At 41.4% G+C, this 20,065-nt stretch overlaps 1 protein-coding gene across 10 annotated transcripts in view; it reads right to left on the bottom strand.

Annotated features, from left to right (window-relative positions):
• TTC13 (tetratricopeptide repeat domain 13) overlaps positions 1-20,065 on the bottom strand; it is an 81,842-nt gene that overhangs the window by 13,764 nt on the left and 48,013 nt on the right. For all 10 annotated transcript variants that reach the window (XR_005224786.2, XR_005224790.2, XR_005224784.2 and 7 more), the window contains exons 13-17: positions 19,005-19,135; positions 18,269-18,401; positions 13,511-13,603; positions 8,716-8,799; positions 419-503 (exon numbers count right to left, since the gene is read on the bottom strand). Coding sequence is in view for 3 of the 10 variants with exons in the window: in XM_043543261.1 (XP_043399196.1) it covers positions 419-503; positions 8,716-8,799; positions 13,511-13,603; positions 18,269-18,401; positions 19,005-19,135 (526 nt within the window). In the remaining 7 variants the exon portion in view is untranslated. The remainder of the gene's footprint in view (positions 1-418; positions 504-8,715; positions 8,800-13,510; positions 13,604-18,268; positions 18,402-19,004; positions 19,136-20,065) is intronic.

The following is a 20,065-nucleotide window of genomic DNA, read 5'->3' as shown; positions in this document are numbered from 1 at the left end:
TGAAAAAAAATGTTCCATACTCCATAAACTCCAATTCCATAAACTCTTTTCTTCAGTTTGTTCAATTATGTTTTACACAGTTAAGATGAGCCAGTCATTCAGGTTCCAAATAAAAATCCTCATCACTAGGAAGCCTGGCTTCAAGGAACCAGTACACACAGAATTTTTTTCTCCCTTTTACAGGCATATTTTTCTTTTACTAATTAAAAATAATTATTGGATTAAGTCTTCTCAGGTACACATCACATGCATCTAAGGGAAGGATCAAGCCTTAGATGAGCAGATTTGCAGTTATTTTGATTAGTATGTTAATTCTTTAGAATATAGCCGAAGTTCCTACAGTTGTTCATTTTAAATTAGACATACAACTGTCCATTTAAATTGTTACCCACAAGCTGAAGGTTGTTGCAAAACTTACCTTCATTATGGGGAGAAGGTCTTCTACTTTATGTACATTTTCCAGTGCTTCTCTAACTTCTAGCAAACCTTTAGGATTATTAGCACTATAATAAAACATATGCAACAATTTTAACATAGAGAAACACAACGGTGAAACAAATCTAGCATTTTTCAGAATATCCATCTAGTGTCAATGTAACCAACCATTTATGACGGTTAATGGAGTGAACTACTACATTATATTCTATTGCATTTCCCTTGGCAAATTTCCCCGCTCTTCCCATTTGGTCAGGGGATGAAAATTAAACAATACAATAAGACATTTTTTACCTAATGATTTTCTTTCTATGACTGAATTAGGGTTGCCAACCCCCCCAGTTTTGCCAGGAGTCTCCCGGAATCGGGCTCTATCTCCCGGAGGCTACTGAAGCCAATCTGGGAGATTTTAGCTCGCTTAAAGTCTAGCTGCGAGCAGGGCTAAGGCAGGCTCCCTGCCTGCTTGCCCTGGCCCTGTGTCGCTCCGGGAAGCAACCAGCAAGTCCCTGTGGCCCAGGGGAGTGTGTGTGAGGGGGTAGGGAGTCTCCACGCTGCCCCTGCCTGCAATTTCCATTGGCCAGGAACTGCAGCCAATGGAAGCTGCAGGGGCGGTGCTTGCAGGCAGGGCAGTGCACAGAGCCTCCTACTCCCTCGTGGTGGCTGCATCCACAAGTGGCACAGGGCGGGGCCAGGGCAGGCAGGGAGCCTGCTTTAGCTCTGCTGCCACCCAGAAGCCACCTGAGGTAAGCGCTGCCCAGCCAGAGCCCTCACCCCTCAGCCCCTTCTACACCCCAACCCCAGCCCAGAGCCCCTCCTACACCCAAACTCCCTCCCAGAGCCCACACCCCAAACCCTGAGCCCCATCCCGGAGCCAGTACCCCAAACCCCCTTCACACCCCAATCTCCTGCCCCAGCCTGGAGCACCCTCCTGCACCCAAACTCCCTCCCACACCCCAAATCCCCTGCCCTAGCCCTGAGCCCCTCCTGCACCCAAATTCCCTCCCAGAGCTTGTACCCCACACCACCTTCTGTACCCCAACCCCCTGCTCCAGACTCAGCCCAGAGCCCCCTCCCACACTCTGCACCCTTCGGCCCCAGCCCAGAGCCCGCACCCCCTCCCACAACCCAACCCCCTGCCCCAGCCTGGTGAAAGTGAATGAGAGTGTGGGAGAGTGAGCAACCAAGGGAGGGCTGATGGAGTGAGTGGGGCAGGGCCTCAGGGAAGGGGCCGGGCCAGGCCAGGGTGTTTGGGTTTGTGTGATTAGACAGTTGGCAACCCTAAACTGAATTCACCACAGATTAGACATTCAGATTGCACCTCTTCTGTAAACATTCAGACTGGCCTTCAGACTTCACCACACCCCTTCTTACCATTTCCCCAGATTCATACTTTCAAAGCTGCGAGGAAATGCTAAATTCTGATTAGGAAATTAAACACGTACATGATGATAAAGCCTTATTCAACAATATTAACCATTTACCTGGATCCACAAAAGACCCACAGACACCCAAAAAAGCTTGTTAGGTAGGGCAAACTGGAAACAGAGGTCACTCACAGAAAGGAAATCAGGTAATAAGATAGCAAATCTTCCATTCTGGAGCCTGATCTCTCACACACTCAGACATTTGGGACAAACAAGCTGAAAAGAAGAGAACTACACCTTCAGGTTGCATACTAGGTGTCATGATCAAGCTTCAAAACATAGCGAATGCCTATATCATGACAGATCCAACAGTCCAGCCCCTTAGTTTTGACCTTTCACGTCATCTCTGAGTAAAGCCCAATTGCTTCTGATGCAGAGTGACCAGATGTGCTATTAATGATCATCAGTGGGGCCTTTTTGATTCCGCATTTTGCCACTGTGGCCAGTTAGAAGATGTTGGTCATATACTTGCAGGCTGCACGCATTGGCAAAGACTTTATGGTTCCCTCATGGACTTAAAGGCCCTTCCTTCAGCTACTGAATGGTTAAGACGCAGACTACACATGCTTGACTTGATCGTCTATGTAGATGCAATCACAATACACACACACACACACACACACACACACACACACAGAGTATCCCATGTACTCTCAGTATCTAAGCTGTGAGGCTCAAGTACCCTTGACTGGGATAGAGGAGCACACCCTTTTGCGAGTGGAGGAGAAGCCACCTTTTGAAGGAACTTGGAAGATTCTTCAGCAGCTCATAAAGCCTTGCTTGCAGGTGCATGCTTCACTAAAGTCACAATATTTCAGTGGGGGTGGGGGAGGCAGGGGTAGTTTTAAATTGTTGGATGCCAAATCTCTTAAAAGTTATTAAAAATATTTAGTTTAAAGAACAAGAAGTGCTAGGCCAGCTCTAATTGTTTCTCACTAGTTTAGCAAAGTCATTAGATTCCATGGTGGAACATAAAGCATGTTACCATTTACACAGCAATGGCATTAGGAGCTTTGCATTTATCTAACATATTTGCAAGTCTGCGTTTCACAAAGGTGTTTATCATTCCCATATTTAAAAAATAAAAGAATATTTAAAACACTTCCAACTACACATTTTCCTCTAAATTTTTAAGAGCACAAGCAGATTTTTTTGCCAGAGAGTAGGGTTGGTAGAGCCCACTTTACCTAGATTTCTTACTCTGATAACACAAACCTACACTCCTTTCACAATCAGGTTTCTTCCAAAAAGTGTTTACATAGTTTGTGTCTGCTTGAGGTTTGCTTGTCTTTGGGAGATAGAAGCAGAAACCTTCTGGAATACCTTTGACTAGTTTTAACATTTTGTAATATAATTAGCTAAATGTGAATTGTTTTATTTCCAAGCATCCTGGCTCTAACATTCTTGTAGCTATATCAATATTCAGAAAACGTGCAAACAAGCTTTTAATGGCTTTTAAAATAAGTTATAATACTTATTAATATAATTTTGTATCACCACTGAGGTCTCTTCTCCCACAAGTATAATACTCTGAAAGCCTTGACTCCCCTTTCTATAAGATCTTTGGGAATGACATCTTCGTATTTTATGTTGTGTTTTTCCAAGATGCCACTGCTCCAATCCTGTGGATTGTGAACAGAGAATCCTTTAGTTATAGGATTGTAGAATTTCAGGGCCTGCCAACTAAGTCTCTTCCATTTGTTGGGCATTCTTACTTCTTCCTATAGATCTCTTCAAAAGATGAATCAAGGGGGATAGCAAATTCTATCTGAATTTTGGATTGGAAATACATGTCCTTGGCGTTAGTCTACTCATCCTCTCTCTGGCTAGATCTCAATGGTAGTCACCCCCTTCCTCTCTATGGTTTCATATATTTTAAGGCCAGAAGGGAGCATTATGGTCATCTAGTCTGATCTCCTGCATCACACAACCCATCAAGTTTCACCCAGTGATTCCTATAGGAAAACCAATAATTTGGATGAAGATGGATCATACGTTACAAAATCATCCAATTTTGATTTAAAAATTTCAAGTGACGGAGAATCCAGCTCATGATTTGGTAAGCTATCCTCACTGCTTCACACACATCTAGGGGACAAATAGAACCTCTCTCCTGCACCTTTGACTCCTGTCTATTATTATCCAAAGCCAAGAGCTCCCCTTCTTCATAAGAGAAGCTAGAGTTTGTGGAAAGAGATTAGGATCTGGAGCACTGTTCCTATATTTGGGCTTCTTTAGCATCAGTAAGATTGGTCATCCCTACAACCTCCCCTTGCTTGGTGTTCCCTTTTTGGTTTTAGCCTGTTGTGGAGATCCTGAGCTCCAGTGCTTCCTCATCTTCAGACATAATGGGAGAGGCAGTGCAAAGAACCATCCTAAAGAAAGTCCAGGTCTCACTCTTGGGAGGAAGTCAGAAACAATGCTATATTCTTTGTCAGGCAAAACACCAGTGGATACTTCTTTGGCAATACCTCCATGAGGACCCTTGAATCCTGTTCAGCTCTTGAGACACAGTGAATTGGACCATCTTCATTGATCAAGTATTCAACAGAGGGAATTTTGGTCTGATTCCTGAAACTCCCTGATCTAATTAACTTGTAAAGGAAAAAGCTCCCAGTCCCCTCATAAACATGGTTTATACTGTCAGCCTTTTCCTCCTCACTCCAGAGGCCATGGACTGTTTGGGTCTCCAGGCTTTGCCTGCTACAAGGACTAAAGGATCTGGAAGGCAGATGGGTATGTCTTTCTGGATGTTGTGGGCTGATCATCACTGTAAGGAGTTGAACATCTGTCAGAACCCATACCTGATCTTTCATGTCTTCTGGGCAATGGTCCCATACCTTTAGTATGAAGGCTTAAGAACATAAGAACAGCCATACTGGGTCAGACCAATGGTCCATCTTAGCCCAATATCCTGTCTTGTGACGGTGGCCAATGCCAGATGCTTCAGAGTGAATGAACAGAACAGGCAATCATCGAGTGATCCATTCCCTGTCATCCACTCCCAGCTTCTGGCAAACAGAGACTAGGGACACTCAGAGTATGGCGATCCATCCCTAACCATCTTGGCTATGAATTTATCTAGTTCTTTTTTGAACCCTGTTATAGTTTTGGCCTTCACAACATCCCTGGCAATGAGTTTCACAGATTGACTGTGCGTTGTGTGAAAAAATACTTCCTTTTGTTTTAAACCTGCTGACTGTTCATTTCATTTGGTGACCCCTAGTTCTAGTGGTATAAGGAGTAAATAACACTTCCTTATGTACTTTCTCCACACTTGTCATGATTTTGTAGATCTCGATCATATCCACCTTTAGTCATCTCTTTTCCAAGCTGAAAAGTCCCAGTCTTACTAATCTCTCCTCATATGAAAAACTGTTCCATTCCCCTAATAATTTTTGTTTCCCTTCTCTGTACCTTTTCCAATTCTAATACATACTTTTTGACATGGGGTGACCAGAACTGCACATAGTATTCAAGATGTGAGTGTGCCATGGATTTATATAGAGGCATTATGATATTTTCTGTCTTATTATCTAGCCCTTTCCTAATGGTTCCCAACACTGTTAGCTTTTTCAACTGCTGCTGCACATTGAGCAGATGTTTTTAAGAGAATTATCCACAGACTCCAAGTTCTCTTTCTTGAGTGGTAGCAGCTAATTAGACACCATCATTTTGTATCTATAGTTGGGATTATGTTTTCCAATTGCATTACTTTCCTTATACATCGAATTTCATCTGCCATTTTGTTGCCCAGTCATCCAATTTTGTGAGATCCCTCTGTAAATCCAAAGCTGACCGTGAAGAGTTAACTATCTTGAGTAATTTTGTATTGTCTGCAAACTTTGCCACCTCTCTATTTAGCCCTTTTTCCAGATCATTTATGAATATGTTGACTAGGACTGGTCCCAGTTCATTTTGCCCCATAGGAGTTGTGGCTGCCCTCATGGGCAGGGGATCCCAACTGCCTATCCAACTCGCAGCACTGGGACCTAACAGATTACGGACGGAGGTTGGGCACTCCTCACTGTCTGCCGAGCCGGGGAAGGATACTTCACAAATAGAGCATCACTTGGATTTGACCCAGTGCTTTCTTGGCTGCTCTGCCATGCCTGCAAGGGGAAGAGGAGCCAGCAGGGAGATGCTGCAACAGAGGCTCAGGGAGGGTTAAACCTCCCAAGGGATAACCAACCCAGGAGGAGGAGGAGAAATGCAAAGGAGGAAACACTGCTCAACACTGCCCAAAAAACTGAGCAGAAAAGTTAAAATAGAAGGAGTTAGGGCAGAAGCAAAAGAAACTGCCACTCTCTGTCTGGAACACAGGGGGAGTGGCCAGACTGCATGGCACCAAAATCACTGATCTGTCTTTGTGAGGTGAAAGGTGAGAAGAGCAGCCCAGACGTCCAGAACTGTGGGAGACACTGGGTTGCAAAAGTTAGCTCCCTGCTGCCCCCCACCTGCCAAAATCAGCATTTAAATCTCAGATTGCAATGGGTGAAGTGGGAATGCTAAATCCACTGCTCTGTCTGTGCTGCTGCTGGGAGAATCTGGCACAAAGAAAAAGAGCATGGTCAAGCCCCAGAGCCCAGTGGACATGTTGGAACTATTTCTAATATTGCAGCCCAAATGCCTTAGACCTGGGGGGGAGGGCGGGAGTCAGGGTCAGGGTCAGGAAACAATAGCTAGGCTTTGCAAAAAAAGCTTTCTGCTCTCAGACATCATGTGGGAGTATAAATTGTATTCCCCTAGCGCCCAGTAAACAAGAGCACGCAGGACCACTCTGAGCAATACGTTTCAATAAAGCACAGAAGTTTATCTATTCCTAAATAGGAGAATAATTTAATTTTCCAAAAGTAAATCTGCTGTTTATGGAAGATGCAAATCAACACCCCCTAGCTACTGAAATATACTGTTTGCACACAGGGTACGTACAAAATCGGCAGCAATATCACAAACTTTCCACACCATGCTTTGCCACTTGATCTAGAGGAACTAGGGATGTAAATACCATTTAAAAAGTTAACCGTTTAAACTAAATATATTTTAATTGTTTAAACAGTTAACTGATTGATCTGTTGGGGCCGACCTGGCTGGTGGGGGGCAGGGTTGGGGAGCTGGGGTTGGCGGGCCGGCCGGGCAGCGCAGCAGGGCCCACTCCGGACAACGTGGGGCTGCTGGGCCAGCCGGTGTGGGGCTGTTGGGGCTGACCAGCAGGCCAGCCCGAGGTTAACAGTTAAGGTGGTTAACCGGTAAGATTAATGCTAACCAGTTAACCAGTGAACATCTTACATTCCTATGTAGATATGTCCACATATCTATTCAAGGGACACCATCATAGGACCTAATCACATCAGCCACAGTATCAGAGGCTCGTTCACCTGCACATCTACCAATGTGATATATGCCATCATGTGCCAGCAATGCCCTTCTGCCATGTACATTGGCCATACCAGACAGTCCCTTAGCAAAAGAATAAATGGACACAAATCAGACGTCAAGAATTATAACATCCAAAAACCAGTTGAAGAACACTTCAACCTCCCTGGGCACTCAATTACAGACCTAAAAGTCACAATTCTTCAACAAAAAAAACTTCAAAAAACAGACTCCAATGAGAAACAGCAGAACTGGAATTAATCTGCAAACTGGACAGCATTAAATCAGGCTTGAATAAAGACTGGGAGTGGATGAGTCATTACACTAACTAAAAACTATTTCTCCATGCTAATTTTTCCCCTACTGTTACTCACACTTTTTTGTCAAATGTTTGAAATGGGCCATCCTGACCATCCCTACAAAAGTTTTTTTTCTCCTGCTGATTATAGCCCACCTTAATCGATTGGTCTTGTTAAGAGTTGGTACGGCAACCCCCATTTTTTCATGTTCTCTGTATATATAGATATCTTCCTAATGTATTTTCCACTACATGCATCTGATGAAATGGGCTTTAGCCCACGAAAGCTTATGCTCAAATAAATTTGTTAGTCTCTAACGTGCCAGAAGTACTCCTCGTTCTTTCTGCAGAAAACATAGGGGAACTCCACACAAGATTTCTTTGCTAATATTGAAGTAAAGGCTGTAAACACATATCCATTAATTTACAACACTATTAGAACATTTTAGCTACAAAAAGAGCCATGTATTTGGAAGTAGAGACATTAGAAGGTTGTAATTCACTTGTGAGGAAGTCACAAAATATCCTCTATAGTCCAACTGCAATATTAAGTATCTTCCTTTTGTCCTTAATCACCTCCCATCAAACTTTCTCCAAACTTCACTATTCCAGAGAAAAGCCTTTAGGGTGGGTTTTTAAACTACAGATCACACTCACTTATAAGGGCTGAAAACACTCTGATCCCCAGCCTTCATAATACCTGTCAAAGATAACAATTTCCTACATATTACCCTCCACAGATGATCCATACAAAGCCATGCCCACGTCTCCCTGCTATAGGCTGCACACATCAACCACCAATATTGTTCAGAAAAATTAATTATTTCATATTCCCGTAATCTGGAGTATGGATAAACAACATTTTCCATGACCACTTTGAACACCCTCCCTTGTAAGACAGGGCTAAGATCCACCCATGCCTGATATAGGCCAGAAGGATGGGTACAGGTACTCTTAAAAATTAATTACTTGAATTACTATTATCATTCATATGTAAAAGAGAAGATTACTTTGCTTTCTTTCATATGGCATTTCTTCTCCCATTGGTAAGAGGACACAGTTATGGATGTACTGGAACTTTATGAAAATATTTCCCCAGACTTTCTGTATGGTCTATGAATATAATACAATTTTGAATTGATATTGAAGGTGGAAGGAAAAAATATTAAATAAACCATTTACCCATGATAAACAAGGATCCTGTCTTTGATAAAATGAAGTATTTTTTCAAAATATTCCAGGTACCTCATGTTAATGACTTGTCCCCTGTAGAGAGAAGATAAACAAAAATGTCTTAAAATGTCTACTAGGATAGTCCACTTCATAACTAACAGGTATGCTGTTCATAAAAGCATGATATGTGATTTCCATACAGTAGTGTATGGAAGAGTAGTGGACGCTTAATCAGAGGTTTGTCTGAATAAATAAGTAAGCCATGTATTTTCAATAGGGGCTTGTAGAATCTTCAAGGTCTCACTGCTCTTGCTGCTTTTCAACAAGCTACTTTTCATGTGTGCTCCCGCACTACCACCAGTGTTCTTGTGTACAGTTAAAAAAAAAAAATCAGTACCACAACTACCAATTTGGACTTGCAAATATTTTTTGTATACTAGAAAGCTGTATGTGTTTATCTGTGAAGAAAAATGCAGGGACAGATAATCCTAACCGTAACTGGTTTACTTTGAGCACTGGTATGTGATTGTGATGTCTGTTCTAAACAACTTTAAGTATCCTCTTCTCATGGATGTGTCTGTATTAACTGTCCCTAAATCCCACACATAAAATTGTAATTATTTTTGTTTGAAATCAAAGTTTTCTGGGATGATTCACTGAATCCAGATTCAGAGTAGGAGAATATCTTAAGGACCCTGCAAAATATCAAGTATGCACATTTTTTTTTTTAAAGGGGTGAGGGAGAATGAGTGGAGTGCAATAACTTTAAAACACATTTCCATCTAGAAAGACACCAGATGTTTCAAACTCCAGGACATTTTCAAGAAGATTTTCAGTTCTAGATATTATCTAAATACTGCACTCTACTGCTCTTCCAGGAAATTAAATATTTAATCAGCAGTCCACAAGCAAACAAACAGCTGACTTGGTGCCTTCTTCCTTGAACATTAGGTATGAGCCTGTAAACTCTCAAAAGAGTCCTGTCAGAAATGTAGCCATACATAATGCCTTGAACGGGAACATTACATACCATTATTGTATTTGTAGGAATCCTTCATGTTCTCCAGTCTACAAAATAAGATTTTATATAGCAAACGTTACAGCTACATATACCAGGAGGCTAAAACCACTGTCAATCATAGGAGATATGTTTATAGCCAGTCTCTATCCTCTTTCTATAATTATTCAGGGCTTGATTATAGCACCTTAACTCATTTTTGTGCTGCACTCCTTACTACTCACACAGTCCTACTGATTTTCATTTACCTCAGTGGGAATAAACACTGATCAGAATTAGAATACTCAAGTGTATATGTTAGAAAAGAAAGGGAAAGAGAATGGATGATAAACAATTACTGACAAGATTTGCCCTTGTTGTACGTCCCATCTTATTTCATCCTACACAAAAGCTTTCTGTACAACAGGCAGAAGTATGAAGGAGTAAAAATAAGAAAACAGCATTTAACTGAATGATAGCTTGGAGAACTCAGATACCAAAGTCAGCCTAAAAGGATGCTGGATCTAGCCAGTGAGAAGTGGTAATGAATAAGGAAAGACATCAGGTAGTGGCTCAAGAGTTATTTGTTGTTCCCCAACTCCCTCTACTTGATAGGCGCTGCCACCTCTTCAGAATGCCCAAGAACAGATAGTAGTAGTGGGTGTCTCAACATATACTTGGAGGAATACTGACAGCTTTCATCACTGAGAACAGGTCTCAAATCCTTGTTTTGCCCATAAAAACAAAAGTTTAGACTTTCAAAAAGGCAAAGAAAGATTTGATAACTTATAACCAGATGGAGAGGAGCCTAAGGCACTCTTATACGGTCTCAAAAGAGAGGAAATGGCAGCTTAAGAATGCTAAGCCCTAGACCCATACAGAACCCTAAGAAAATCAAGTGAAAAGACTTTGTAAACACTTGTGAGGCGTTCCCAAAGGGCCACCCAACAGAAATGTTCCATATTCGAGTGACTAAAAGACTACGGTGGAAAGTTTTCTGGGACTCTCCAGCGGTTAAGCCTCTACAAGGAAAAAATCGAATGCAGAAACCATCATTTATCATCCTCCAAGATGCCAGACTGAGGTAGTAAGAACTGTTGCATGGAATTGGACCCTGCATAAAGGAGTCCCAGACAAAGAAGGTATTGTTAGTATGGACCTAACAAAAAGACTATTATGTACAGAAACAATGGTGACAGTATGGGCCAAAGGGATCCTATGAGACTAGGCTGAGCACCGTCTGACCTGATCTTTCATAACTATGCAAGGAAATCAGGTGAGTGAAGGTAACAAGTTTCCAAACCCTTTTCCCCACTCCCAGGAGAACACGTACTTTATCCTGCAAGTCGAAGTGTGGGAAAAAGAAAGAGGTTATTTTGGTTCACCTCCGGCCTCCCAGCAGTCTACTATGGGCTCTACTGCAAGCAATCAAACTTACTGCTCTTGGTACTCCTTGAAACAACCTACACAACTTTTTGGTTCATCTAACTACTATATATAGAAATCAAATTGGGCTAGTTCGTATAGCTCTGAAAATTAGTACTACTTTTTTGAGGCTGCTATCTTGTGCTCAAGAATCCAAGCTTGATAAAGATTAAGCCCCTAGCCTTTATGGTTGTGAAAATAACCTTCAAAATATAAACTGAACATAAACCAATGCCTAAATCTGCCTGAAACAACAGCCCAGAGGTATGAAATGATCCCATTAATCTCAACAAGGTTTTCATCTGAAGCCTAGTTATGATATATGAATTAGCAGTTTTGCAAAACTATTTCATGGCTGATTAAAGCACACAAGAAAGGATTATCCTATTTGTGCAGATTTGTGCAACAGATTAGCAGTATTGCATAATCTATTGCAAGTGATATCTCATTTTGATGGTCATGAGTGGATGGAAGGCAGAGCTTGGGAGAGTACTACTAGCTACTACTCTCTCCATCTGCCTCATTCAACCCCAGATTAAATGGTTATTCTCAGAAAGGAATTCAATAATGTGCAAAGGAGAAAGAGGGCTCTTGGACTCAGAAAGGATGCAGTCAAAACTTGAGATGGGGAAGCAGGAAGGTTCATTAGTCTGGGAAGATTTAGGCCCTTGCAAACTGTAATCCAGGTAGGGATATTAATCAATCTTTCTGTCAAGAAAGCACTATCAGTATTATTCAAGCCATGGTACAAACCCCGGGAGCACAGGTCAGGCCAAAAGGAAAGGTCAGAAATTGATTCAGTCTGGTCCTGCACCTTATGAAGATACAGTAACCCATTTCAGTATAAGTATAGCCTAGACATCTCACAGGAACTCACTAGACTTGTTGGAACATCAAACTATAGGATTGCTGGTGTTATCTGATGACAGGCATAAAAAATATTTAGACTACTGAGAGACAAGCAGGGTTACTGAACTGGAGGTCAGAGACAGAGAAATCCCTTTGCAAAGTAGGCACTCTTTTCTCACTATTAATAACCCTAGCAAGAGTAGGGCATTCCTTAGAGTTCTTTTTATTAATGCTGACGACACAAGCTAAAGCTGGAGGTTCAAGCTCTGCTTCTCCCTCTATCTCCCATATTGGGGGGAAAAAACAGGTAATGAGTTATGGCCTGAGGTAGGGGTTGCCCTCCACACTTTAAGAATGAAGAGTGTTTGGATTCTGTTGCACTTTTAATGGGAGAGAGAGGAGGATAAAGCAAAAGTTAAGAGAAGACTGGGGCCCAGGAAGCAGAATTTAATTTGAGAGGAAGAATACAGAAGTCTGAGCAGAACAGTGTCCCTGAAGAGCTGGGAACAGCTAATGTATCTGGCCCTACAAGGCAATTGTTGAGCTACAATCTGTGGAATGGGAAATGGTAGGAGTTGCAGTGAGTGAGTGAGAAAGAGAGAACGAATACTATCATCCTGTGTACTGGGGGCTTTAAACATCAGTGATTCTTTCTGTAAAATATTTTTAGAAAGATCTTTTTCTAATTTTTTTCCTTTTTGAGTAACACTGAAAAACAGGGTTAGAAATAAAAGTAGCAGGATTAAACAAGGATTCTGCTTCCCATAAAGGAAGATGGGAGCATAGCTACATATTTGCGGGTGTACACACACTCTCCATCCATGATTGACAGTGATTTTGCCACATGTCTCTCTCCTTTCTCCATTGCTTCGTGGTAGGTGGAGCTGTAATGCTTGCTATACAGAATCTTGTTTTATGGTATGAAAAAGAAGGAACGTACAACGTTTGAATTTTGATTTGATTTTTTGAATTTTTCAAGTTCAAACCTTTTTCTGAAACTGCAGTTACCTTTCAGCTTCTTAGGTATTTTGACACCTGTGTCTTTAACCTTTCCATGCTGAAACATTTCCTCTAAATACTACTAATGGATGATGGTTACAAAGTAGGAAACACAGATTGCCTAGTACTGTGCAATTACAGCTGGAAGTATTGCCTTCTGGAAGTAGCATTTGTGGAAAATACATCAACCACAATGGGTTTAATCTTAGATATATGAAGTAGGTATTTTAATTTGGGAATTAAAAACTAGAATGAAAAGTTATCTTTTGGGACCTAGTTATCTCTCCCCAAAATAAAGATAACATAAAACATTAGATTCAGAAAAAAGAAGGGGGTGAAAAAAAATCACAAGAGATGATCATTTGTTTTTAATGAGTGGAAAAACAAACAAAAGCTCTACTAGAATTAAAAACAAAACGTTATAAATTACATAGTATGCACAAACTGAACACGGTCAGCTATAACAGTTCATGAGCAGCCTACATATTTGAGCACAATTCCTAATGCAAACAAGATTTGGCAAAAACGTCATACCTGATTAGATTGATGTGGTTATTAAAGCCTCTACTAAGACTTCGAGCTGGCATTTGGTCTAACCAAAGCACGGGCTGGTCTGGATCAGCTATCCTACAAAGAAATACCCTGTTAAAATTGGTGCCGCTAAAGAAGTCTTACTATAGGTCATATTTTAAAAATCGAGAAAATATCAGTTGTGAAAATTTCTAAAGTTCCATCTTAAACATAACTGCCAACCTGTGGCTCTGAAAAGCTGGTTCATGCATCAGTGGCTTTAGGCAAAGCTTGAATTCAGAGATCATAAAACAAGATGCTGAATTTTTTTTTACTGAAATGTGTATCAGCCTCTGTAACAGGAAGAAAGCAGTTAATAAAATTCTCACTAATGCAGCTAGGCAGTTTGAAATAGTTAACTCTATGCTAGCAGAGTATATCGCTGCAACATATCCTACAATCTTTCACAGCTCTTTTTTAACTACCTAATACAAAAGGGAAAACAAGAGTATTTTCAGGAAAAAATGAATCCACAGAAACTTTTAAACACATGCCGTAACCTAGCAACTTGTATCCTCCTCTGGTATCTGAGAACCACTTCCCATAAGAAAAAGAGGGCAGTAACGTCACTTCCCTATCTTTTCTCACATAGGGCTGCTAAAATGGGGGCACTAGCTCAAGAGCGAAGTCCTCCATTTATCCAAAGAACAGGTGGAGCACAGGTGATGGGAGGAAAAGCTTCCTCAATATTGCCTGACAGATATGCTTCAAATATTATTTGGGGTAGATTTACATTTAAGAACAGTAACAGATTACTGTTACTGATTAGCTTGTTATACCTAATAATTGTGCACACTGCCAGTTTAGGATAAAAACTTTTCATATTATTGTTACCACATCCCCCCTCTTCCACTTGTTTCACCCATGTTATATCTTGTCTTTTAGACTAACTTCTCTTGGACAGGTACTGTCTTTTTATTTTATGTCTGTACAGAGTCTACCACAATGGGGTCCTGACTTGGTTAAGGCCTCTAGGCAATACTTTAGTATAACACATTAGTCTAAACTGTTACAAACATACACTAACTGGTTCTTCAGGATGTATTGTCCACATGACTTCCAGCTTTTGGTGAGCATGCACATAAGACTAGATTCTTCTGGCCAGCAATATCGATTGGGGTCATGTCAGTGCCCTAGATGTCCTCACACTTCCCTCCCCATTGTCTCTCAGTTCTTTTGCCAGAGTCTGTAGTAGTCCTTGATGAGTATCCTCAGTGCTGTGGAAAACTAAAATGCAGGACTCTGTACTGGTAGTGATGGACTCACTGATAGATGGTCCAATGTTTAGGGCTGTAGCCTAGGAATAACTCCCTGCTCTGCCAGATTTCCTGTGTGATCTTGGACAAGTCAATTAGTCTCTCTGTGCCTCGGTTCCTCGTCTGTAAAACTGAGATTATAGCACTTCCCTACCTCCTGTGGGTGTTGTGAGGATAAATACATTAAAGACTGACATGTTCAGATACTACAGCGATGAGGGGGCCACACAATGGTCATTTAGTTAGATGTTTCTACCAGGAATCTCAGGTATATCTAGCTGGCTGGATGAACGGATGTATGGAAACGCATTTTGCATGTCAAGAGCTGTGAACCAACGTTGAGGATCTAACAAGAAAATTATGGAGGCCAAAGTGAACATCCTGAATTTGAACCAGCAAATGAAGTTGTTGGGATGTTGAAAATCCAGGATGGGTCGCCAACTACTGGTTCTTTGGAATGAAAAAGTAACGGGAATAAAAATGTCTGCCCCTAAATTCTAAGGGTACTTCCTCCACTGCTTCCAGTTGTAGGACCAACTGGTCCTAGATGATTCTAGCCCAACCTTCCTGGAAATAAAAGAGGCAGTTGCCATGTTGATGTGGAAAGGGCAGGGAGGGGGTCTAAAGCACAAAATATCCTCTGGTGGTTCTACCATGCTTTTGAAATTGCCTGGTGGAAGCCTCAGATTGAGGGGCAGCAGAAGACTAGACAGAGAGCCATCTCCAGTGGAATCTCTCTCTTCCTCTATAGCTCTGAAGTCCTCTGTGGCCGATGATAATATTGGACAGAGAAGTGCTGTCTGAATAAGGGTTGCTGACTTGTTTAACTTCTTTTTGGGGCGGAAAAAAGAGGCCCAGAGAGTAGAGTTACCGGTCCTTTAAAGGAGTGGAGGTCTTTAAAGGATTGGAGGGCCAAAGTTTGTTGCCCTCAAATGGTAAGTCCTTGCTTGTTGTTTGGAACTCCCTGGGAATCCTCAAGTAGTGAAGCTATGACAACCTTTCTCATTGCTATTGCATTAGCCATAGTATGCACTGCGGTGTGAACAACACTGTGAGGGGTTCCAGGAGGGATGTTCCCTATGACTCCCAGGCCTCTTTCTGCTACTTCTCACTGTGCTATCCAGGGAGTTGAGAGCAGATGGGTGGGAGACGAGTCCCTACAATGCTCAGAGGTGGAGTAGTAGTAGTAATATACTTCCTCCAAGGGAAGGGGCCATTCTACTGGGAGTGCCCTGCCTCTGAAGGAGAGGCCAGTACCAGGAATACCTCCTTAGCCTGATATTCTGGTAACTCTGAAGCTGGTGATTTAAATCTCTTAAAGAAAGGTGACTCCAGCACCAAATCCATTTGGCACCATGTATGCTTTAGTACTAAAAGATAGCTGGTAGCAAGGTAGTAGATAGTGCTGGACACTGTTTCTAGGCAACCAGGACTGAGGTGGAAGGTACTAGGCTTTTAGTACTGATGCACTTGGTGCCAAGACTCTGCGTACCAAGGTGCTCAGTGGTAAGGTTGGTACCAAGAGAAGTGGAGTCCACATATTTAGTACGTACCACTTCTGTTCTCTTAGTGGTCAGTACCAGGGAAGCAGAAGGGGCCTTAACAGGCTTCTGGCTCTTAGATGGAGCCCAACACAAATCAGAAGTCTCAACTTACTGGGCACCAGAGATGGTGACCTGTGCTTTGCTCATCCCTAAAACCATGCTCTCTCCTGCCCATCAGAGGACGTCAATGCTGGAATAATGGCAGACAAATGGGGCCTTTCAGTAGATGTGGCCTGAAAACTCGGTCTGAAATCTTGGCTCATCAGGGCACTAATGGAGCAAGACTTACCAGATGTCTGAGGATAGGCAGTAGCTTTCCTCTCTGAGTCAGAGGAGGCTTGTATCAATTTCCCAAGGAGGAACAGCTTCCAGCAGGCTGCTCTAGCTCTAAGTGCATGCACAGAAGGAGCAACATACAGATCATCACCCAGGGATGGGTCCCTCTTCTAGGCAGAGTAGGCACTGAGAATACTCATCATTCATAGACATCAAAGCATCACACAAGAGATAAGCAATGAATTCTGGTGATTTAGCTTCTGCCGTGTTGCTAGCAACCCTGTATTGGGTGTTGGAGTGTCTAGTCTATGTGGACTACCTAACAAAGCAATTTTTTTTTAATCAACATGCATTTTACCAACTATAATCCCAATTCACACTAGCAACGCACAGAGCAAAGAGTGGCTGTTACAAGGGTTTCATTTCGCTGCCACAGGCTATAAGAAGGAACTGAGGGACAGTTGGGCCCTCTGCCCTCAGGTGTGTGTGTGGGGGGTGGGGTGGGCAGCTTAAAGCCATCTACAGCACAGGCATGGCCCCAACAGACACTAAGAACTAAAATAATCCAACCTCACACACATATGTGCCAAGAGTGACATCCATGTGGCCAATCACTCAAAGAAGAATGAAATAGTTGATTCTCATTTATATCTCTGCTGTGACTGTCACTAAGGGTGCTAATTACTGTGCCTTGTGCATTTCTCAGAAACTTTTGGTCATCAGTTGGATTGCATTTGAAACAGTAATCTAGAACAAAGTTCTTCAAACTGAATTGCAACTCCCAGGAAGGGGCAGTATGTTGGAGGAAGTGGTGAAAAAAAATGTAAGATTTTTGTAAATAACTCAGTAAATGTAGTGTATAAATTTTTTTAAAAAAATTTTTACAACAAAAATAGTCTTACTATTCAAGTTATTTTTACCTTATTGAGAACAAGTAAAATTGAAAGCAGAGGCTAGAAAGATGGTTAGATCCAGGCTCCCATTTAAAAACAATGAGTGCCATCACAAGCTATCAACTTGTTTCTATTCTTCCTTGCAAAGTTCAGAAAAAAAGCCCAAAATTTCTTTATAAAAAGGAACTTTAAAGCATGCACAGCATACCAAATCTTTTTGATTACTACAATTAACTCAGTAGCATTCATACTATTTAATGAACTTCCCTGTCCAAATGGATTAACTGATGGGGAAAAAAAATACAATGCAAGTGTCCTCTGCATGTGAAAAAAGTCTAAACTACTTTACAATAACCAACCTCTGTTCTGCTAGATGGATTTGTATCCCACTACCCTCTGCCTCCTTTATAATACTTATTTATTTTAGCTCTTCAAATTCATCTTGTGAAAAAGTGCAGTGCCTCTAATCTCTGCCAAGTGCAGACCAAGGAGACCTCAACCTGCAAGAGTATTCCTCCTTTGGATGAAGAGTTGTTAAACATCCCTTTATGAAAATCTTTGCAAACACTGCACAGTGGACCAGCCCATAAGTGAGGATGCAGTTAAAGCAGTAGGGACTAAGATTCTGAAGAGATCTGCCTCCACATCTAGTACAAAGCCTGCAGTTGTTCAGTCGGTCTTAAATTCCACTAACAGGAATTTGCATCAATATCACAAGGTAAGGCTTAGTAGTTCTCCTCTCTTAAGCATTACCTTCGCCATTTCACAGCAATGTCAAACATATCTCTCCACTGCATCAATCTGGTTTTCCCATTCATTCGAACTTTTGAGTTTGCCCATGTCCGCTGTACAGCTTGCATTACTTCCAACGCAGCCAGCCCCATTGCTGAACAACAAAGAATATATAGAACCAGTTAGTCCAATCAGAGACTCTCCATCTTCCAGGGGGGAACTGAAGCAGCCAAGTTAAGTGACCTGTTCAAGGGAACAAAAGCTGTTAGTGTTAATGCTGGTATAAAGACCCAGTAGTTCATGGTTTCCAGTCCAGAGCTAGACCATGATGCCTCTGAAAATATGTACATGTTAAGATACAAAGTGTGGGTATTTGTAAATTTTACATCTACACATTTTTGGTTAATACATTTCAAATGAATGGAAATGTAAAGAAAAAAGTTTTACAACTGCATATCACTTTAAGGGTATGTTTTTACTTAAACTGCTACAGCTTTATCACTGTAGGTAACGCACCTTCCGTATAAATGGTAGCTACGGAAGAATTCTTCATCGACCTAGTGCTGTCTACACCAGGAGTTAGCTGGCAAAGCTACATCCTTTAGGGATGTGGATTTTGCACACCCCTGAGAGACGTCGCTATGCCGATGTAAGTACCCGGTGTAGAACAACCTTAAGTTTATTAGCTCATAGTGCTATCAAAGCAAGCCTCGACATTTTTCATTTCCATTCCCAGATGCAGAGTCCCCCCGCATACCTCTGTGCATTCTCTTATTTGGAAGGAATCCTGGCGTCTCATATTGCATCAGTGAACCCAGACGATCAGCCACACATACAAGTTCTTGCACTTCAGGTTTATAGCTTTCAAAATTCTGAAATAACACATCCCTTGAAGAAAAAATGTCACAAAAGTAAATATCAACCACCACGTGCCATGATGGCTCCTGAAAACAGCTTAAAAACAATCTGTATTTGAGGTGGTCAGTAACACAAGCCCAGAAAAGAATTAAAAGCAGTACCAAAAAACACACGTGCTGTAGATACACTCACAAAACAATCGAGGTGAAATTCTGACCCCAATGAAGTCAATAGCAAAACTCATTCATCTCAACAGGAACAATATTTCACCATCAGAATAAGTGATTTCCAACAGATATCTAATAAATTGCAAGGCTCTATAGTGAGTCATCTCCTCGGTGTATATTAATCCTGAATTTCATAGGGATCAGAGCTATGGAATGGAAGAAAACATGAGGAGTAACACAGACTAGTGGTCGGATTCTGTAATTCCTTCTCTAAAACTCCCACTGAAGTCAGTAGATGTTTTGCATGCATAAGAAATGCAGGTTTGAGCACATACCTACAAAATGACAAGTTTCTAATCCATGTTGTGTCAAATGACCATAAAACTGAAGGCTAGTTTTCAGAGAAAGAAAATCTCATATGGGGAAAAGGTCTACTTCCCTGATAGTTAAACTTTTAAATCCTATTCTGACAAAGCCTTTCCTTCTGTGACTGATTACCACCACTCTAGAGGTGGAATGTAACATAAATTATGCTAAGACACAATTTCATTAAGTCAGAGTTACAATTAATATATTTAATGTCTGAGAAACTATACCCTTTTTTAAAAAAAAAAAACAAACAAAAAACTTAAATACTCAACAGTAAGGAAACTCCAAGTTGAGGTTTCTACACTCAGGATGGATGTCCAGATGGAAGTCTATCCTGAGTTTCTCTAAAACTAAAGTGATCTATAATCTAATTACTAATCCAGGTTCCAAGACAAAATAAAGAACAAAACAGTTAACATGGCTG

The sequence above is a fragment of the Chelonia mydas genome, chromosome 3, assembly GCF_015237465.2.
Source record: "Chelonia mydas isolate rCheMyd1 chromosome 3, rCheMyd1.pri.v2, whole genome shotgun sequence".
Classification (NCBI taxonomy): Eukaryota; Metazoa; Chordata; order Testudines; family Cheloniidae; genus Chelonia; species Chelonia mydas.
This window is presented reverse-complemented; position numbering and strand designations above follow the sequence as displayed.